We start from the raw sequence: 16843 nt of genomic DNA on the forward strand, positions 1-16843 counted from the left end.
CTCCTTGTTTATTTTAGCTTGCTCGGACCGCAGTGACACAGGGTCCCACACACAGAGAGAGAGAGAGGGGCTGCCATGGAGGGAGTCACCATCAAGCACTGGGCGACCTGCCCTGTACGCTATGGATCTCATTTTGAAGGGAGAGACCCAGACAACCTCACAGAGGACCACAGACTGTTCGCCTTGCCGGGGCCCGCCTTCAAAGGTATCAAGCCGAGGTCCGGAGCAGAGGCATCGGGTGGCGACGGCGGCAGCCCCCACTGGCTGCCCGTGGAGCCTGTCTTTCAGGTGCTGCTGGACGTGACCCAATTCAAGCCAGAGGACATCATGATCCAGGTGTTTGAGGGCTGGCTGCTGATCAAGGGGCAGCATGGGAACAGGATGGACGAGCACGGCTTCATCGCCCGCAGCTTCACACGGCAGTACCCTCTGCCAGAGGGGCTTCAGGCGGCAAAGCTGAGGGCTCTTTTGTGTTACGATGGGATTCTTGTGGTGGAGACCAAAGAGCAAGAGCCGTGAAGTGAGAAAGGCAGTGATTGGAGATGGTGGATGTGAACCTTTCACATGTCTGTATGGACATGATTATCACAGTGTGGATTACTCTGTGTGGGTGTGAGCAAAGACATAGTGAATCGGGGAAAGTGCATGATGATTTCTGTGTAGGTTTTTGAACGTTCTAAGTTCCGCAACAATTGAAGGTTCTAAAATTCTATGTTGAATTCAATGAACCCAGATATTCTTTAGAACGTTAATTTCTCAACATTCCCGTCACACCAGTGTGACGGTACTCCTTTAAGGGTTAATTTCACCAGTGTTTCATATTTTACGTGTTCATTTTTTTTTGTTGTGATTTTGTAATGTTTATTTCACAGGCCTTAATATAACAGGTGGGGTACCAAATAAATAATTTCTAATCAACCTTCTATCTATTGTCCTTTAACTAGGCTAAATGGTTCCTTGTTTAGAATAGACTGATGTGGTTTGTTATTTTTAGTGCTGACATTATAAATACAGTTAAAGAAATAGCAACATTAAAAACCCTGTTTATTGTCTCAGTTTTAACTGCCAAAAACATGTAGACCATGTGGCCACCCTATCAGATTAGGAAAAAACCCTCTTTTGATCTTGGAAATTATAAATGTTAGGGAACAGCTATTAACCTGATCAAGGAATGCACACACAATTCCTTTACTTAAGTGAAAGTAGATACACCTTGTCAAATATTACTCCGATACAAGTGATATTTGCTAAGTCAGATTTTTACTTAAGTTCAGATACAGATTCAAAAGTATTTTTTCCTTTTTACTGTATTATAATGTAATGTGTCTTTGGTCATTAATAGGGTATACATCCTTTGGATTGCATTTAAAGAATTCAAATGTGCTTAAAAGTAATGATTAGGCCTACTTAATGCTCATATTTTAAATGTAGTGGAGTCAAATGTAGGGCATACAGTATTTGTCATTAGTGGACTAAAAGTCACAAGTTTCCAAAAATATGAATAGTCCTATTCAAATAGCATACTCAAAAATCATACTTAAGTACAGTAATCAAGTACATGTAGCCTACTTAGTTAGGCCTAACTGTCCACCCCGGGAATACATGGCTGGCATCCTTTCTGAAATGTAGGCTATACGCAGGCTGATGCGCTCATAAGCTAAAGCTATTATTTAAGGTGCTATTATGTAGATAGATAGATAGATAGATAGATAGATTTATTGATCCCCAGGGGAAATTCAAGCTGTGATACTGGGGTAGGCTAATATAGGCATAGGCTTTTCACATTTTAAGTAAGACCAAGAGTAGGCCTACACAGGCAAAGTGACTTTTTTATTATTATTATTATTATTAGCCTATTATTATTTAATGGGTTAGCCTATAACATGAACACATCCCTGCATATTAGTTCATTAAGCCGCTGGTCATACTGACCGAGTTCAAACATTTGTGAGGAAAACGAGGTGAGTTGCCTAGATGGGTAGACCCCTATGGGGACTTGAGAAAGGAGAGATAACAAGAGAACATTCCAAGTTGGAATGTCGGACCATCTGCTAAGCGGATCTGAGGTCATGCCTGTGATTACAAACCAGACTGTTTAGGACTGGATACTACCAATGTCCTTATTGTCTGCGGTTTTACATTACAGAAGACTGGATGCGATGCAATCAAAACAACCAAACCCACTCATAACGCATTTGATTCGTGTAGTCTGATTGTGCAGCCTCTCTCGACTTAGCTCCTCCCTCGATTATTCAGACTGAATACGTTTGGCGCTGTTGCTGAAGACGGAGTTAGTTACTGCTGGACTGGACTGGGACGCGAGTGTAAGCGGGTTGTGTCTTTTGGAGAAAGTCTGTGGATGTAAACAAGCGTAATTTCTGGTTTTATTTCTAAAGCAATTCAAATATGGACATTCTCTGGAGGTAAGCTGGCACTATTGGGGGAATAATTAAGACACTTGATTAAAAAAAACGGAACCGTTTTCTTATGCTACAAGTCAAATAGTTGCACAGTTGTACCGCTACATACTGCTGTTCCGCGGGTAGAGTGTTCACGGGTTGACTGGCTAGCCTTCCAAGGGAGTTAGCTGGCTAGCTAGGCGCTTAGTGTTTTGGAGCGTTTGCTCTCTACTTTCTCCTAACCATGGCTTCAGCGGTAAGAGCGAGAGCATTGTATGACTTTAATTCAGAAAACCCTGGGGAGATATCAGTGCGGGAGAATGAAATCATATTTTTGCACAGTGAACAAGACATTGAGGGATGGTTGGAGGGCTCGAACAGCAAAGGGGAAAGGGGTCTCGTCCCCGCGTCCTATGTAGAAATGATCAAAAACGACACGGCCACGTCATACAACAACAGCACATCTGGAGATGCATACCAAGGCTCTCGTTATTCCAACGTTCCCTCAGGTGGGTCTGACGCGTCCTACAAACCCAACAACCAAGTCGAAAACTTTCCACCGCCCCCCCCAGCTTTGTCAAATTTATCTGCTCCAGCTCAGCAGCACACCTATCAGGCAAGCCAGGGTAGCGACGACGACTGGGATGATGACTGGGATGACAGCTCAACCGTGGCTGATGAGCCAGGTGGTGTCAGTGGACGTTATCGTGATTTTGACGCCAATGGACCCTCCACGTACAGCATATCCACATCGTCCAGGGGAGGAAACGCACAGCAAGCAAAGAGCTCTGCCACCGTCAGCAGAAACCTGAACAGGTTTTCGACGTTTGTGAAGTCTGGAGGCGAGGCTTTTGTGCTGGGGGAAGCGTCTGGCTTCGTGAAAGATGGAGACAAGATATGCGTAACAATGGGACAGTATGGCCCAGAGTGGCAAGAGAACCCCTACCCCTTTAGCTGCACAATTGATGACCCAACAAAGCAAACCAAATTCAAGGGCATGAAGAGTTACATTGCCTATAAACTGACCCCCACTCACACACAGAACCAAGTGAGCAGGAGATATAAGCATTTTGACTGGCTCTACGCCAGACTGGTGGAGAAGTTCCCTGTCATCTCAGTCCCTCACATCCCAGAGAAACAGGCCACCGGGCGCTTCGAGGAGGACTTCATCTCCAAGAGGCGGAAAGGCCTCATATGGTGGATGAACCACATGACCAGTCACCCAGTGCTGTCCAAGTGCGACGTCTTCCAGCATTTCCTCTCCTGCACCGATGAAAAGGCCTGGAAGCAGGGGAAGCGGAAGGCTGAGAAAGACGAGATGGTGGGAGCCAACTTCTTCCTGACCATCAGCACCTTGGCGGCCCCACTGGACCTGCAGGAGGTGGAGAGCAAGGCCGATGGCTTCAAGGTGTTCACCAAAAAGATGGACGACAGTGTGCTCCACGTCAATGCCACCCTCAACGAGTTCGCCCGCAAGCAGATAGCAGGGTTCAAGAAAGAATATCAGAAAGTGGGACTGTCATTTAAATCACTGAGTCAAGCATTTGAACTTGACCAACAGACATACTCAGTGGGGCTGAACCAAGCCATTGCCTACACAGGTGAGGCTTATGAAGCAGTTGGAGACTACTTTGCAGAGCAGCCAAAACTCGATGTGGACCCAGTGATGGATTTGTTAGCACTCTACCAGGGACACCTGGCCAACTATCCTGACATCATTCATGTTCAGAAAGGTAATTGTTGTTTTTTTCACTCTCTGTCTTACACTTATCCATACACATTCTTTGGTGCCTGGACATCAGCCAGGTTCAGCTGTCATGCTTGGAAGTTGGGATGAAGTCAAGGCTGTAATAGTTTTGGTTTTCATTCACACAAGCGGAAGCACTTTCTGGAATGGGGTGATGTCATTGATGGTAAATGCATGTCATTTCTTTAAAAAATCTCTTTCCGGTTCCCCTTCATTAAATGCAAATGTCATTCAAATGCAAATATTTTTCTTAGCAAGGACTTAGTAGGTTGTTACCTTTTAAGATAAGAAGGACTTTGAATTGAGTCACACACACACACACACACACACACACACACACACACACACACACACACACACACACAAACTCACACACCTTCAGGTTCATCTGACCGGTAAGTCACATGGGAATGTCACCACCACTGGCGCCGTGTATGTTTTTCCACGACTGGCTACTTATCAGCCCAGCAGTGGGCTCTGTCAATTTACTGTAATGAAAAAAAAAAACCCTCAGGGCTGCAGGGTGAGCATCAACGGTCATTCCCCTTCCTGCTCCACCTAGCCTATGTGGCCATAACAAGTTAAGGCATAGGGAGGAGTTTTGGTCCAAAACTGGCGAGTTAATTCCATAAAAGGCATGCAGAAATCTATACTGACAAGACCACAGCTGTGGAACAGGTGTATTTATCTGCCTGTCTCACGACCATATCAGGCTACCATCAAAATGAATTTGAATACATTTTAGAAAGTACCAAATTGTTGCATGCTTTTACTTTTAGCACAGCACAGATTCACATCTCCGCTTGTTAACTCATATCGCGTGGTGAGTGTAGGCAGTGCCCAGAAGTTCCCTATTTGAGTATGCTTCATGATCAAGGCACACTTTGCCACAACGTGTTGGCAGTAATTAAAGGTGAAAGACTAAGTTTGTACAGTAGTCTTTGCATTGTGCTATTTTGGGCTGCTCAGATATGAAGCTTGCATTTTATTGTAAGCTCCTGAGTACAGTGATATGAGATTGCAAGTTTCGCCTCACCTCTAGCTTTTCCAAAGAGAGCTTGCTTGTTGCCAAGTCCCATCAATATCTCAGTAAACAGCTTGACATTGCATTGTATGTGTCACATTATAGTAATTGCACAAGTAATTACACAAACTTGTATTGGTACATCATGGATTGTTTTGAGAAAAGTTCAGCCACAGACAGTATGTGTTCTGTCCATGTGTCTGGGTACATGTTGCTCAGTTCAAACTTTACTTCCGTTGTCATTAGAGACTATTTGCACTTGCATGAGTGTCTTAAATGGGTACCATGGAAGCTGTTGACTTCTGTAATATTTTTATGGTTTCCCCATTACGGGAGTTACTGTTATACAATTTGTGACAGAAAAACAACCAACAGTTTATCTTCCCTGAAACAATGTATCTTCTCTCTGTTTATGGTATTTCATGGCCGAAATCGGCACTGTTTACGCCACAGAAGGTTTCCAACAGCTAGTTCCTTGTGTTTTCATCCGGGCAGGAGGTTGGATAACACAGAATAAGCAGGAGTTTTGTTAGCAGTGGCAGCACCTCCCTGAAACCAGAGCTCTTAGTGCAGTGACACAGTGGATTCTCACTGACCTTGTGTTGTGGGTTTGATTGGTCAGGTCAGCGTCCAGTAATGGACCTCTAATCTCTGAAAGACCAAATCAAGGATTAGTCCACTCTTATTATACAGTATATTAGTAATACTTACCCAGAGTGTTACTTTATATCCCTTAATATTAATTGTTGTTGTGATTACCATCAATACTACAGGCACACGGTTGAAATTTACAGTATTAAAATAGCTGGCCGTGGGCCCTGAAGAGGAGGCAGATAGGATTTTTTTCCTAATGATTGTTAGCCTGTTGTAAAAATTTCCGCAAGGAGAGCTGGACAGCGGCCAAACCACAGCAGTTGGTTTGGAATGTGTGTGTGTCTGTGTGTGAGGTTTTAAATCTGCCAACTGGTCATCACAGACTTGCCTTAAGTGCAATGAGGCAGGGAAAATGAAAACATTTTCATCTCCTGTAAAAGCCGAGGTGTGTACTACAAGTTTGCTCTGCTTAGCTGGGTCCACGCTGAGGCTCTTAGTACTCTCTCAACACAAAGTGCTGGGAATAACAGAATATCCTGTGAGCATACCCATTTATTTCCTCAAAGTGTGTAACTTCAGTGTGGAGCAAATATGACTCAGAAGTTGTTGCCACCATAAGAGCTGTGGGTTTTGAGCTGAGGCCCAATAAAGTTGTGGTTTGAAGCTAGATTATGGCAGTCAATTGGAGTTACATCTGCTGTGAGGTGACAGAGTAAAAGTGCTTGTGTGATTTGGTTTTGTATTTGGCTCTTAACCATTTTCGTCGAGGCAGATTCGCTGACCGAGGCGTCAGAGAGATGGGCCTGTTTTGCTGGCTCAGCTATTTCCAGGGCCTCTGGGGGATTTGAAGAAATTCATTAGTTCCTTACAGAGATAACAGCTCCAGGAGGATCCTCTAATAAATGGGGCTAATATCAAATTGATCGGCTGCTTAATGAATTCCGGTACTGTAGCATGGCATCTCCTTATGCCGCCAAGTAATTCATTTAGGGAATGTAATCCCTCAAGACAAGGTTTGCTGCATGTTATGGGTGGCGTTGGTAATGGTAGCTAAAGGGTGTTTTTGATATTTTAAAATAAATGTTTTTGCTATAAATTAATGTATGACTAGCATTCAACCCTGAAATTTTGCATTCACTTTTAAATATATTTCACGAGTTTAGGGCGGCTACTGGATCTGTGTATTAATGGAGAGAGAGAAACCATTCAGTTTGGTGTTTTTGTTTTGTTTTGCTCTATATATTATAAAGTTATGTCAGTTATGGAGACCGTTACAAACAGTTATTATTGTGCTGAATGTAACCTGCACCAGGGCATCTGAATCTGGCTCACTGTCTCCCAAGGCTTCACAGATCCCAACAATGCATTCTGTGGTAGAAAGCAGTAGAAAGAAAACATTGTTCCTGTACGGGCAGTTCAGTCCCTTCTGAACTATAATGCGCCTCACAGAGCCGCAGCAGAGGTCATAAAAAGAAAGTAAGAATGAAAGAGAAAAAAAAGAAAGAAAGCAAGAGGAAAAGTGGAGGCGTCTAATAAAAGGCAGCAGTAAAGGATCAGAGACAGCCCAGTCTTCATTGTGTGGAGGAGGACAATTGTTACTGCACAGTGCACACAGATACACACAGTTATGAGACAGAGACACACAGACAGACAAAATATGAAGATACACACAAACACACTCATGCAGACACATACACACACAAACAGATACAAGCCTACAGGAGCACCCATACACACACAAATATGAAATAGCACTCTTATACAGACACAATGAAATGTGGTCTTGCAGTATCTGCACCACAGAAGACGCTGACCCTAGTAATTCAGTGCTCAATTATCTAAGCATGCTTTCTGCTTGTCTGTTTGCCTGTATGAATTTATGTATGAATGTGGTTTGTCCCTATATGTTTCTGTTCTAAAAATCTAACCAGTCTTGCGTTTCTCTTTCCTGCCCCATTCTGTGTGTTTGCTGTGTCTGTAGTAATCACGCTTGGTCATATGAAGGCTCTGCCTCGGCAATGTGTTTGCTCAGCTGACCCATCAGAGCGCAGACATGCAACATTTGCTAAACCACTGAGCGTGCATCATCCACACGTATGGCCAAATGCATGTGTAGTTTAAAGAATGTGGTTTGTTTCTTCCTCCCAACTTCAGCCGTGTTCACCAAAGCTGTTGCAGCACTATTGCAATGTTCACACCAGGAATGATAACTATGAAGATAACTATAGCTACAATGATACTGGTGCCGTTATTGTTATAGTTTATCTGTGGACATTGCCATTCATATCAGCCAGGGGTGCGTTTCCCAAAACCATAGTTGCTAACTAAGTTAGCAACTTTGTTGGTTGCAATGCAATTTCCCATAGCCAACCAACTTAGTTGCTAACAGGTTTTTTGGGAAACGCAACCTTGAACAATATTTTTCATTCAGTCTATTTTTCATTCATCTAATAGGTTTCTAATCAATGCTGTTTCCTACAAGCCTCCAGCCCTCTCACTGGGCCCTTTACCAAACATCAGAAAAACCACAAAATGATCAGACTTCATCAGATCTTCCAGCAGAGCACAGAGTGCAGCTTGTAGTGGTAGCAACTTGGTAGAGCCGGATGTGTACGAAACCTCAAAGCAGTTTTCTCTCTGATATGATCAGTTCATGAGGGTGGTCCCCCAACCCCCACCCCCTGTTCTTTGTAGGTTAGGTTGACTAATGTTGGACACAAGACATTTCTAAGAAAACCACTTCTTAATAATTTGTACACTTTGTATGTTTACATGCACAGTTAAGTCAAGCTACTTTATAGCTTGACTAGGTAATTTAACTGGATTACTGTGAGTGTAGACACATCACAGCTCAGTATGTCTCGTATTTTGACATTCTTGTACTTCTTACTCAAGCATATATTGCTGAACGAGAGGTCTTGAAACTGCCTAGCATGATTGCAGAAACTACACACCTTGCACCCACAGATCAGAAGCATCTTTGTTTGTGCCTCATCACACATTTTGCTTGCCCACTTTCTGTGAACCACAAGACAGTTGCACACATATTGCATGCTTAAAGCAGAAACCTCAATACATTTTCAGTGTACTTCATGGTTCTATTCTAAGTCAGCCGGGTCTAAAACTCTTGTCGCCGACTGTACTTGTTTTATTTAGCCTATGCCAGAGTACTACAGAGTTGTTAGCCACCAAGGTCATGTAGACAGCAAAGGATGTCTGAAACACAGCTCCTTAGCCTCTCATATCTACTGCATGTGCGCATACACTCACACTGGCTATTGATTGGGTCTGCCCTGGCTTCCATTAACCATTAGTGTGGAAGCAGGAGAGCAGTTAGGGCAGATAATTACAAACTGCTCCAGGAAGACTGCAATAATGTTTGTCTTTCTAGCCTGTTGACTTGACAGACCTGCAGACGTGCAGTACAAAGAGAAGGGGAAAGAGCTGTCGTTCTGAGAAATACCTCTGGGCTGTCGGTGGGTGTTTTTTTTTTGTTTGTTTTGTTTTTCACTGAATTAGAATTCTTGCAGAAATGCAACAAAAAGAGAGGAGCTAATGTGTTTGAACACCGGGCATATTTTGATTTGACCACTGATACTTTAGCCTACATGCTTTAGTCAGGCTTTTTTAGGGCGGAAAACCAGCTTTCCACCCCCATCACTCATGACCACACACCACTCTCTCTTCCACTCGCTGTGTCTGGACTCTGCTGAGATACTCTGGGCCTTCGTCAAGGCAAAGAGAGTCGATACACTCCCCCGGCTTCACTTCAAGCCCAGCATCTCTGTCTCTCTGGAGTGCCGGTGAAAGTTCATACCGGCAAACTTAGAACACATCATGACCATCAGCAGAACCACAATACTTATTTTTCCATTGGTTCTAAATCGGAATTCTGAAACAGCAATCTGAAAAATCCATCGGAGTTCTCTAATGAAACTCAACCAGATGGAGGGGGAACGAGACCCTGAGGTTTTCCTGTTGTCTTCTAAAAGAAGGTGCCAGGTGTAAGATTTTCCCACAACCACTTGTTTCTGGTTCCTAGGTTATTTTGAACCCACAAGGCCGAAATGTTTGTCACCCCTGCTGCTATGTGAAAATAAATGAGCAAAAAAAGAAAACGATTTTGGAGAGTGTCCAATTTTTGTTTTTCTATTTTGAACTGGAAGCAATGTTGTCTTAATTGTTCTGTGAGGCATTTTCCATCAACATCAGCTGAACAGCGTGCATGAAAATGAGTGTGTTCTGTTAACACTGAGTCTGGAGCCATGGCTCTGGCAGGCCTCGCAGGCCTCTCGGTGGTCCTCCTGGGTGTTCTGTTGGGGGGTACAGGGAAGTCGGAGAGTTTACCGTAGCTGGGTCACAGGCTGTTGTGTAATGAGGGTTACGTAATGCGCAAAGTAGAAACTAGTGCTAGTGAATCATTCAGGCATGATCTCTCTCTCTCTCTCTCTCTCTCTCTCTCTCAATCCAATTCAATTCAATAAGCTTTATTGGCATGGCAAAAGAATTGCATTGCAAGGCCTTAGCGAAACCTGATTTAGTTTTTCCTCACAGTATCCTTTTCTGTATCCCCTAGTCTGCTTCTCCTTGTATCCTGCTCCGTCATTTAAATGTCATTCTTAATCTGAAATAGTCACTTTACTTTGGTGTTTAACTGGCAGTGATTCTTTTGTTTTCTCCTTTTTTCTCTGGCAGTAGAAGTGCTTCTTGTAAAATACCCACACTGAATCTAGATGTCTGCCGACCAAGTGAGTTGGAAGGTAATTCAGGAAGTCCAGCTATCACATACCCGATTAGAACACATGGTCAGTTCCTGGGAGACGTTTGCTCATTAGATATTGAGCACAGTTTTTGGAGTTCGGTGGTTGGCAGGTCTGTTTCTGTGTTTGCATGCAAGGCCCCAGCAACACATGTGGGACTAGTAGGAGCTGCCCGTGTATGTAGACGAAAGGTCAGCCTCTTTGTCCAATATATCCGCTCGAGTTGTCCACACACAGAAGCATGCACACACACACACACACCCCTTATGCATGGCAGCACCTGTTTCTATGGTGACAATATTTTCCTCATGAAAGATGCACCTACACACACTCTCTCTCTTTCTTTCTCTCTCTCTCTCTCTCTCACACATATGCACACACACTTACGCACCTTTTGCAGGGCAGCCCCTTTTTTTATGGGGCAAATGTTTTCCTCATGAAGCGACATAAGCGTCTCCATGCACCTGTGTTGAGAACACACACACACACATATACACACACATAGGCTAACTAGTGGAGCTGTGCTCAGTCTCAGCCTCTGTGAGTTGCATGGATCTGGGTTACTCTGCTGCAGCGAAGAGCAGCACGACGTAGCCAGGAGGCAAACTCATGTGCAGATTTTTGGAGGGAGAGGATGAGAGGAAGGATGGGATGGGCGGAGGCTGGATGGATCAACCTCGAGAATGTCTGTCTGCGTCTCTGGAAGCTTCCACGGCAGTGAATCTTCCCATCTGTGATTGGTTAGACACTAACCAAGCGAGCAGATAACTGGAAGTGGTTGGTTCCTATATTAGTCTGAGTGTCAGCTGCTTGTAGAGGAGAGGGCGTTGTTGCTCTCACACACTGCGAAGTAGCACAGGGAACATACGGCCAAGGCTGGTCTGCTGATGTATCATTCATGGAGAGAATACTTAAATTAAATGGAGACAGATTGGGTTAGAGAGGACCAGGAATGGAAAAAGAGAGACACACTATGTAGAAGAGCTCCAGTGTCATTCTCTCTGTGTGTGTGTGTGTGTGTGTGTGTGTGTGTGTGTGTGTGTGTGTGTGTGTGGTGTGTATGACCAATGACTTATGAGTCAGTGTGTTGGTGTTCACTCAGAAGCCCGTATGTCTCTTTGGCCATCACCCCAGTTCAGATTCACGATGCATTTTCCAGAGTCCCTGTAGAGCAGAGCAACCGTTTGTCAGTCTGCCGTCACACTTCCTGGATTGCCCCTGTTCTGAGAGAATGACACACCACCACCACCACCCTTGAGCAAACACACAGGCTTCTAAGTGAACACCAACACACTGACTCATAAGTCATCGGTCATTGCCACACACACACACACACACACACACACACACACACACACACACACACACACACACACACACACTCACACTTCCCTCTGCAAGAGAGAATGGAGTTGAATTGAGGTTGCTTGTAGGGTTTCTCTTTTGGGCATCTATTATATATACTGTCATACAGGCCAGGTCTATAGGTCTATTGGTCTGTTGCAAGCCTTGATACTGACATCACCTCAGGAGCCTCTGATGGCTGTCCACTGACTGAGGTGAGATGAAGTGCTGCGCTGTGCTGCAGTGGGCCATGAGAGCTCCTTCAACGGCACTTGTAACTGCAGCAAATCAGTGCAGTGCGTATAAGGGCTGGCAGGTTTTGGATTTACTGGCGTTAATAGTGTGCTCAAGCTCTGTCTGTGTTCTCTGAGGAGTAGCCGGTGAGTGCTGAGTTAAGCCCCATTCAGACTGCGAGAGGAGAGAAACGAGAGACCATGGAATGTTAATGGAATTCAGCCATCCCAGGCAGAATAGCCACTGCTGATGTGAAACACTGCACAACAACGCTAAAGTCATTTTGATTTTGAAGCAACAGGCTACAAGCGTATTGCTGCAAATATGTAGGCAGACACTCAAGTCCAGCATAACATATTTCCTTTGCCATTGAAATGAAGGGAAGATGCTTGAGGGCTTGAGTGCGCTCACATTCAACCTGTTGCGGACTTGACTTTAAGATCCTTTAACTGATTTGTGGCAAAAAGACTTCCTTTCCATTAGACAGCAGTCAGCACTGATACAAACTCTGCACTGAACATCTCGCTCTTATCATCTAACGTGGGCTAAAAAAAGAGGCCGTCTGGTGTATATGTCACTTGCCATCTGTTCCACCGTCCTCTCCGTCCTCCTGTGAGTAGTTTTTACGTGACTTGCGTACCACTTACGACCTCACTTCCTAGTTCCTACTTAAGATGTCTAGGCTAGACAAGCGTAGGGAAGTGCAGCACTGCAGTGTGTAGGCTGCAGAGGAGCCACACTGAGTAATCATGTCTGGCACAATGAGTAAGTTAAGCCCACTCTATTTATCCACTACCTCTCTACTTATACTCTTATTTACTCTTATTTGCTACATGTAAACACACACACACACACCCACACACACAACACACCAACACACACACACACACACACACACACTTTTCTTGTGGGCTTAGGCTGCATGCAGGGTGTAGGCGGACACACCATAGACAGACAAAGAAATTTGCCCAGCTGGAACACATCCTGTCTGCCCTCCCTCCTGCATGTTTAACCACACACACACTTACACACTTACACACTTACACAAACATACACGAAATACACATCTTACACAAACACGTGCACGCACACAATGTTGATAGTTACACTCAAACACAGGCACAAACGCATTTCACCACATACACACACACACACTTAACACATACAAAAATATGTTTACACACACATTTGCACACACACAATGTGGACACACACACTCAAACACAAATACACACACTCACACACACACACACACACACACACATTCTCTGCTGTCCTCCCCTGACCTCAAAGTAATCTGCCTCAGGACAGCACAGGGTTGTCGCTCCCATTCCCCTTCCATTCAGCATCATGGCCCACTCCACAAATCTCTCTTCCTTTCCTCTCCTCCCCTCCTCCCCTCCCCCCTCCTCCTCTCCTTTCCTCCTCCTCTTCTCTTCTCATCTCTGATCCATTGCAGTGTTCCAATTAGTGGGCCATCTCACTGGAGTGGAGCTCGCTGCTTCCTACCCTCTGTGTGTGTGTGTGTGTGTGTGTGTGTGTGTGTGTGTGTGTGTGTGGTGTGTGTGTGTGTGTGTGTGTGTGTGTGTGTGTGTGTGTGTGTGTGAGAGAGAGAGAGAGGAGGGAGGGCCTGCCGTGTTATGCCCACATGCCTTATTTGCTGTAGTGTGGACAGCACAGGAGTGTGTGGGCTGAGTCGCTGTATAGCGTGTGTGTGTTGTGCGTGAGACTCTGGGGTCGCACTGTAAGGGGTTCTAACCTGGCTCTCCTGCTGGCCTGGGTGAACACAGCACAGTTTGATGCATTACACTGCAGTCGGCAGAAATCTCATCCACAAACCCATCCAATGCCTGCACGACTGTAGCTTGACTTTTATGTCTAGCTGGGAAGAATCAGTGTCAGATACTGGAGTGTCCCTGGGTTAGATGCCCGTAGAAGTGCATGAAACATAAGGACGCAAGTCTAGTTGTGGTCATGCTGTTCACAGTGTTTTCCCTTTTTTGAGGGGAAAGCAAGTGAGATAAAGGGAGAGAAGCAATCGGCACAACTGTTGATGCTGCTGTCTGCAAGACCCTCACAGTTCATTCTGTCAGCATTCACATGGGTGGAGGTGTGAAATTGTGGGGCCACAGGAAGTTGTCATTCTCACACTGCATGCTGCAAAACTGTCAACGTGTTATACCCAGTCCGAAAACTCTAAAGGTGATCACATAACTGGTTCCATGTGTTCTGACTGGATGATGATGAGAGTTTGCCCACTGTTGGTTAAAGTACTCCTGAAAAAAAATTGAATGAATGAAATATCTCTGAATGTCCCAGTCCGCCAATGACACAACATTTAGCTACTGCTATTGATGCAACATAACAGATAAACATCAGCGTGTGAATATGGCTCTTTAACTAAACAGTGCTTTCTCGTCTGTCTGACATGTGGCTTGGCACCTCCGTGTGGAGTGACCGAGACACTCAAGATAGCACACATCGCCATCCTGTCCAGATGCCAACTCCGCTTTAACAGATACAAAATGTTTTCCTATTTGTGTGTGTGTGTTTGTGTGTGTTGTTCTCTTTAAACAAGCACCTCAGCTAAGATCTGCAAATCCACTTAACTGTGTTCATTTAACAGTAGTAGTGTAGTGGCTTAGGAGCTGGGCTAGCATGCAATAGTCAAGAAGAAAAGTTGTGGGTTGAATTCCCAGCCTCCACCCTTGTGCCCCCTTGAGTAAGGCACTTAACCCCGAGTTGCTCAGGGGAGGATGGCCCTTGTAATAATTGTAGTCGCTTTGGATAAAAGTGTCAGCCGAATATAAGTAAATATAGCATGCAAACAAACTGCATGCCACAGAGTCAGCGAGAAGTATTTTCATCCTAACTGTCCAAGGTCACCCAAAGTGATTCTAATGAAACCACTCACAGTGCTCCTGTGCGGGTGTATGCATCTGAGGGAGAGAGGAGAGGTCAGGGGAGAGCCAACGCGACCCTCTTGAAGCCATCAGACCAGTCCTCCCGCTACGCTCGTGAGGCAAACTGCTCTCCACCTACAAACACCTCTGAGCCCTGTGACACACTCGACTCGGCCCACGAGTCTGCACTTACTCCCAGTTCTACTAACAGGGGGAGAGGGCTTCACAAGAGAGGCCTGACATGCAGTCGTGTGTGGACACAGCACCTTCTGTATTTGGGCATTTCCGGTATTTGTTTCTCCCCAGACCATATGCGTTTTGTCCTTTTTCCACCCATACCATGGATGACAGACAGACACGGAGCATGTTTACAGCAGGCAGGGAGCACCACTGCTTATAGAAGACCACCCTTCACTGTCCTGTACGTCTCTTTTAGGAAAACTGGGTCTGTGAAATGGGTGCATGTCTGAAAATCCAAATACCAGATCCACGCTGAGCTGGGTTCAGAGTCAACTAACTGGGTTCACAATTCAGTGAAGGGATTCCAAAGCAAAGACACGAAATAGGAAGTTTGAAGAACTCTTTCTGGAGCACTTTCTGACTGACATTTCTAACCTCATTTCCTTTTTTTCTCTCATTTCCTTCCTCTCTCCCTCTCTGTCCCTCTCCCTCTCTCCCCGGCCGTCCACTCAGGCGCGCTGACGAAGGTGAAGGACAGCCAGAAACACGTGGAGGAGGGCAAGATGGAGGGGTCGCAGGCGGAGGGCGTGCGGGACCGCTGCAACATCATCTCCTTCGCCACCATGGCCGAGATCCAGCACTTCCACCACATCCGCGTGCGCGACTTCAAGGCCCAGATGCAGCACTACCTGCGTGAGCAGATCGGCTTCTTCCAGAAGATTACCAGCAAGCTGGAGGACGCCCTGCACATGTACGACAAGGCTTAAGGCCACCGGATGAGACCCCCAACACACTCCTCCTGCAACACCCCCTAACCCACCTCTATCTGTGACCTTGTGACATCTTGCTGCTGTTGTTGTCCAGGGATGGACCTCGTGGACCACTCCATGTTTGTATTAAAGCCCAGCCAGCTAAGGCGAGAGAGGGAGAGAGCAAGCATGTTAGCCAGCTAGCTCCATTCAGCAGCAATACAATGGACGGAACCATGAGGACTTGGTGAACACTTCCATCCCCTGATTGCAAGGCACATTCCAGAGAGGGAGAAAGGGAGAGAAAACAAAGCTTTTGGAATTTTGCCGCTTGGCCACACTGGCATGAAATAAGTTTGTAAAAAAAAGCCAGCCTTCTAAGGGGGGGGGGGGGGCGGCGTAGGGTATGGCAAACTGTTGCTTAGCATTATGACCTTTGACCCTAAGGCAGAGGAATCAGAATGAAAATTTCCTGTTCAGGAGGAGGTGTGTGGATCTTTGAGCGAAAACACCACGGCGTACCGGACTGCCCACATGCATGTGTGTGTGTGTGTAAGTGAAGAAACAGAAGGAAGTGCGACACTCTCGGCCCATCAGATGAGAGGGGAGAACTTATGTGATGGTGGGTCACTACCCGCAGTTCTGCATACGGGAGAGGCAGTCTATTTAGTGAAAGCAACAAACCAATCTTCAAAAAGTACACAAAGATTGCTTGCACTTCTAATGTATCAAACTCTGGCCTTATCACTCTGTTGAAATATAAGATTTTAAAGATTTATATGTATGGCGTGCTGCCATTGTGGGGTGAAGCTGCCCCCTCCTCTAAGGCAAGCAAACTAGAACAAATGTTTACAGAGCCTTTGCAGAGCAGCTGCCATCACTGTGTTGTGCCTTTCAACTATGTCCTTT

At 45.4% G+C, this 16843-nt stretch overlaps 2 protein-coding genes across 2 annotated transcripts; both read left to right on the forward strand.

The window, feature by feature from the left end:
• Nucleotides 1–27: 27 nt before the first annotated feature.
• Nucleotides 28–918, forward strand: hspb3 (heat shock protein, alpha-crystallin-related, b3). Its single transcript, XM_048243662.1, has one exon. It carries the CDS (start codon nucleotides 76–78, stop codon nucleotides 517–519), a length of 444 nt encoding a protein of 147 aa, XP_048099619.1. The 5' UTR covers nucleotides 28–75; the 3' UTR covers nucleotides 520–918.
• A 1305-nt stretch (nucleotides 919–2223) lies between these two features.
• snx18a (sorting nexin 18a) lies at nucleotides 2224–16632 on the forward strand. The gene is made up of 2 exons (XM_048243659.1): nucleotides 2224–4132; nucleotides 15699–16632. Exons 1-2 carry the CDS (start codon nucleotides 2644–2646, stop codon nucleotides 15950–15952), a joined length of 1743 nt encoding a protein of 580 aa, XP_048099616.1. The 5' UTR covers nucleotides 2224–2643; the 3' UTR covers nucleotides 15953–16632.
• The last annotated feature ends 211 nt before the right edge of the window (nucleotides 16633–16843 follow it).

The sequence above is a fragment of the Alosa alosa genome, chromosome 5 (assembly GCF_017589495.1).
Source record: "Alosa alosa isolate M-15738 ecotype Scorff River chromosome 5, AALO_Geno_1.1, whole genome shotgun sequence".
Classification (NCBI taxonomy): domain Eukaryota; kingdom Metazoa; phylum Chordata; class Actinopteri; order Clupeiformes; family Clupeidae; genus Alosa; species Alosa alosa.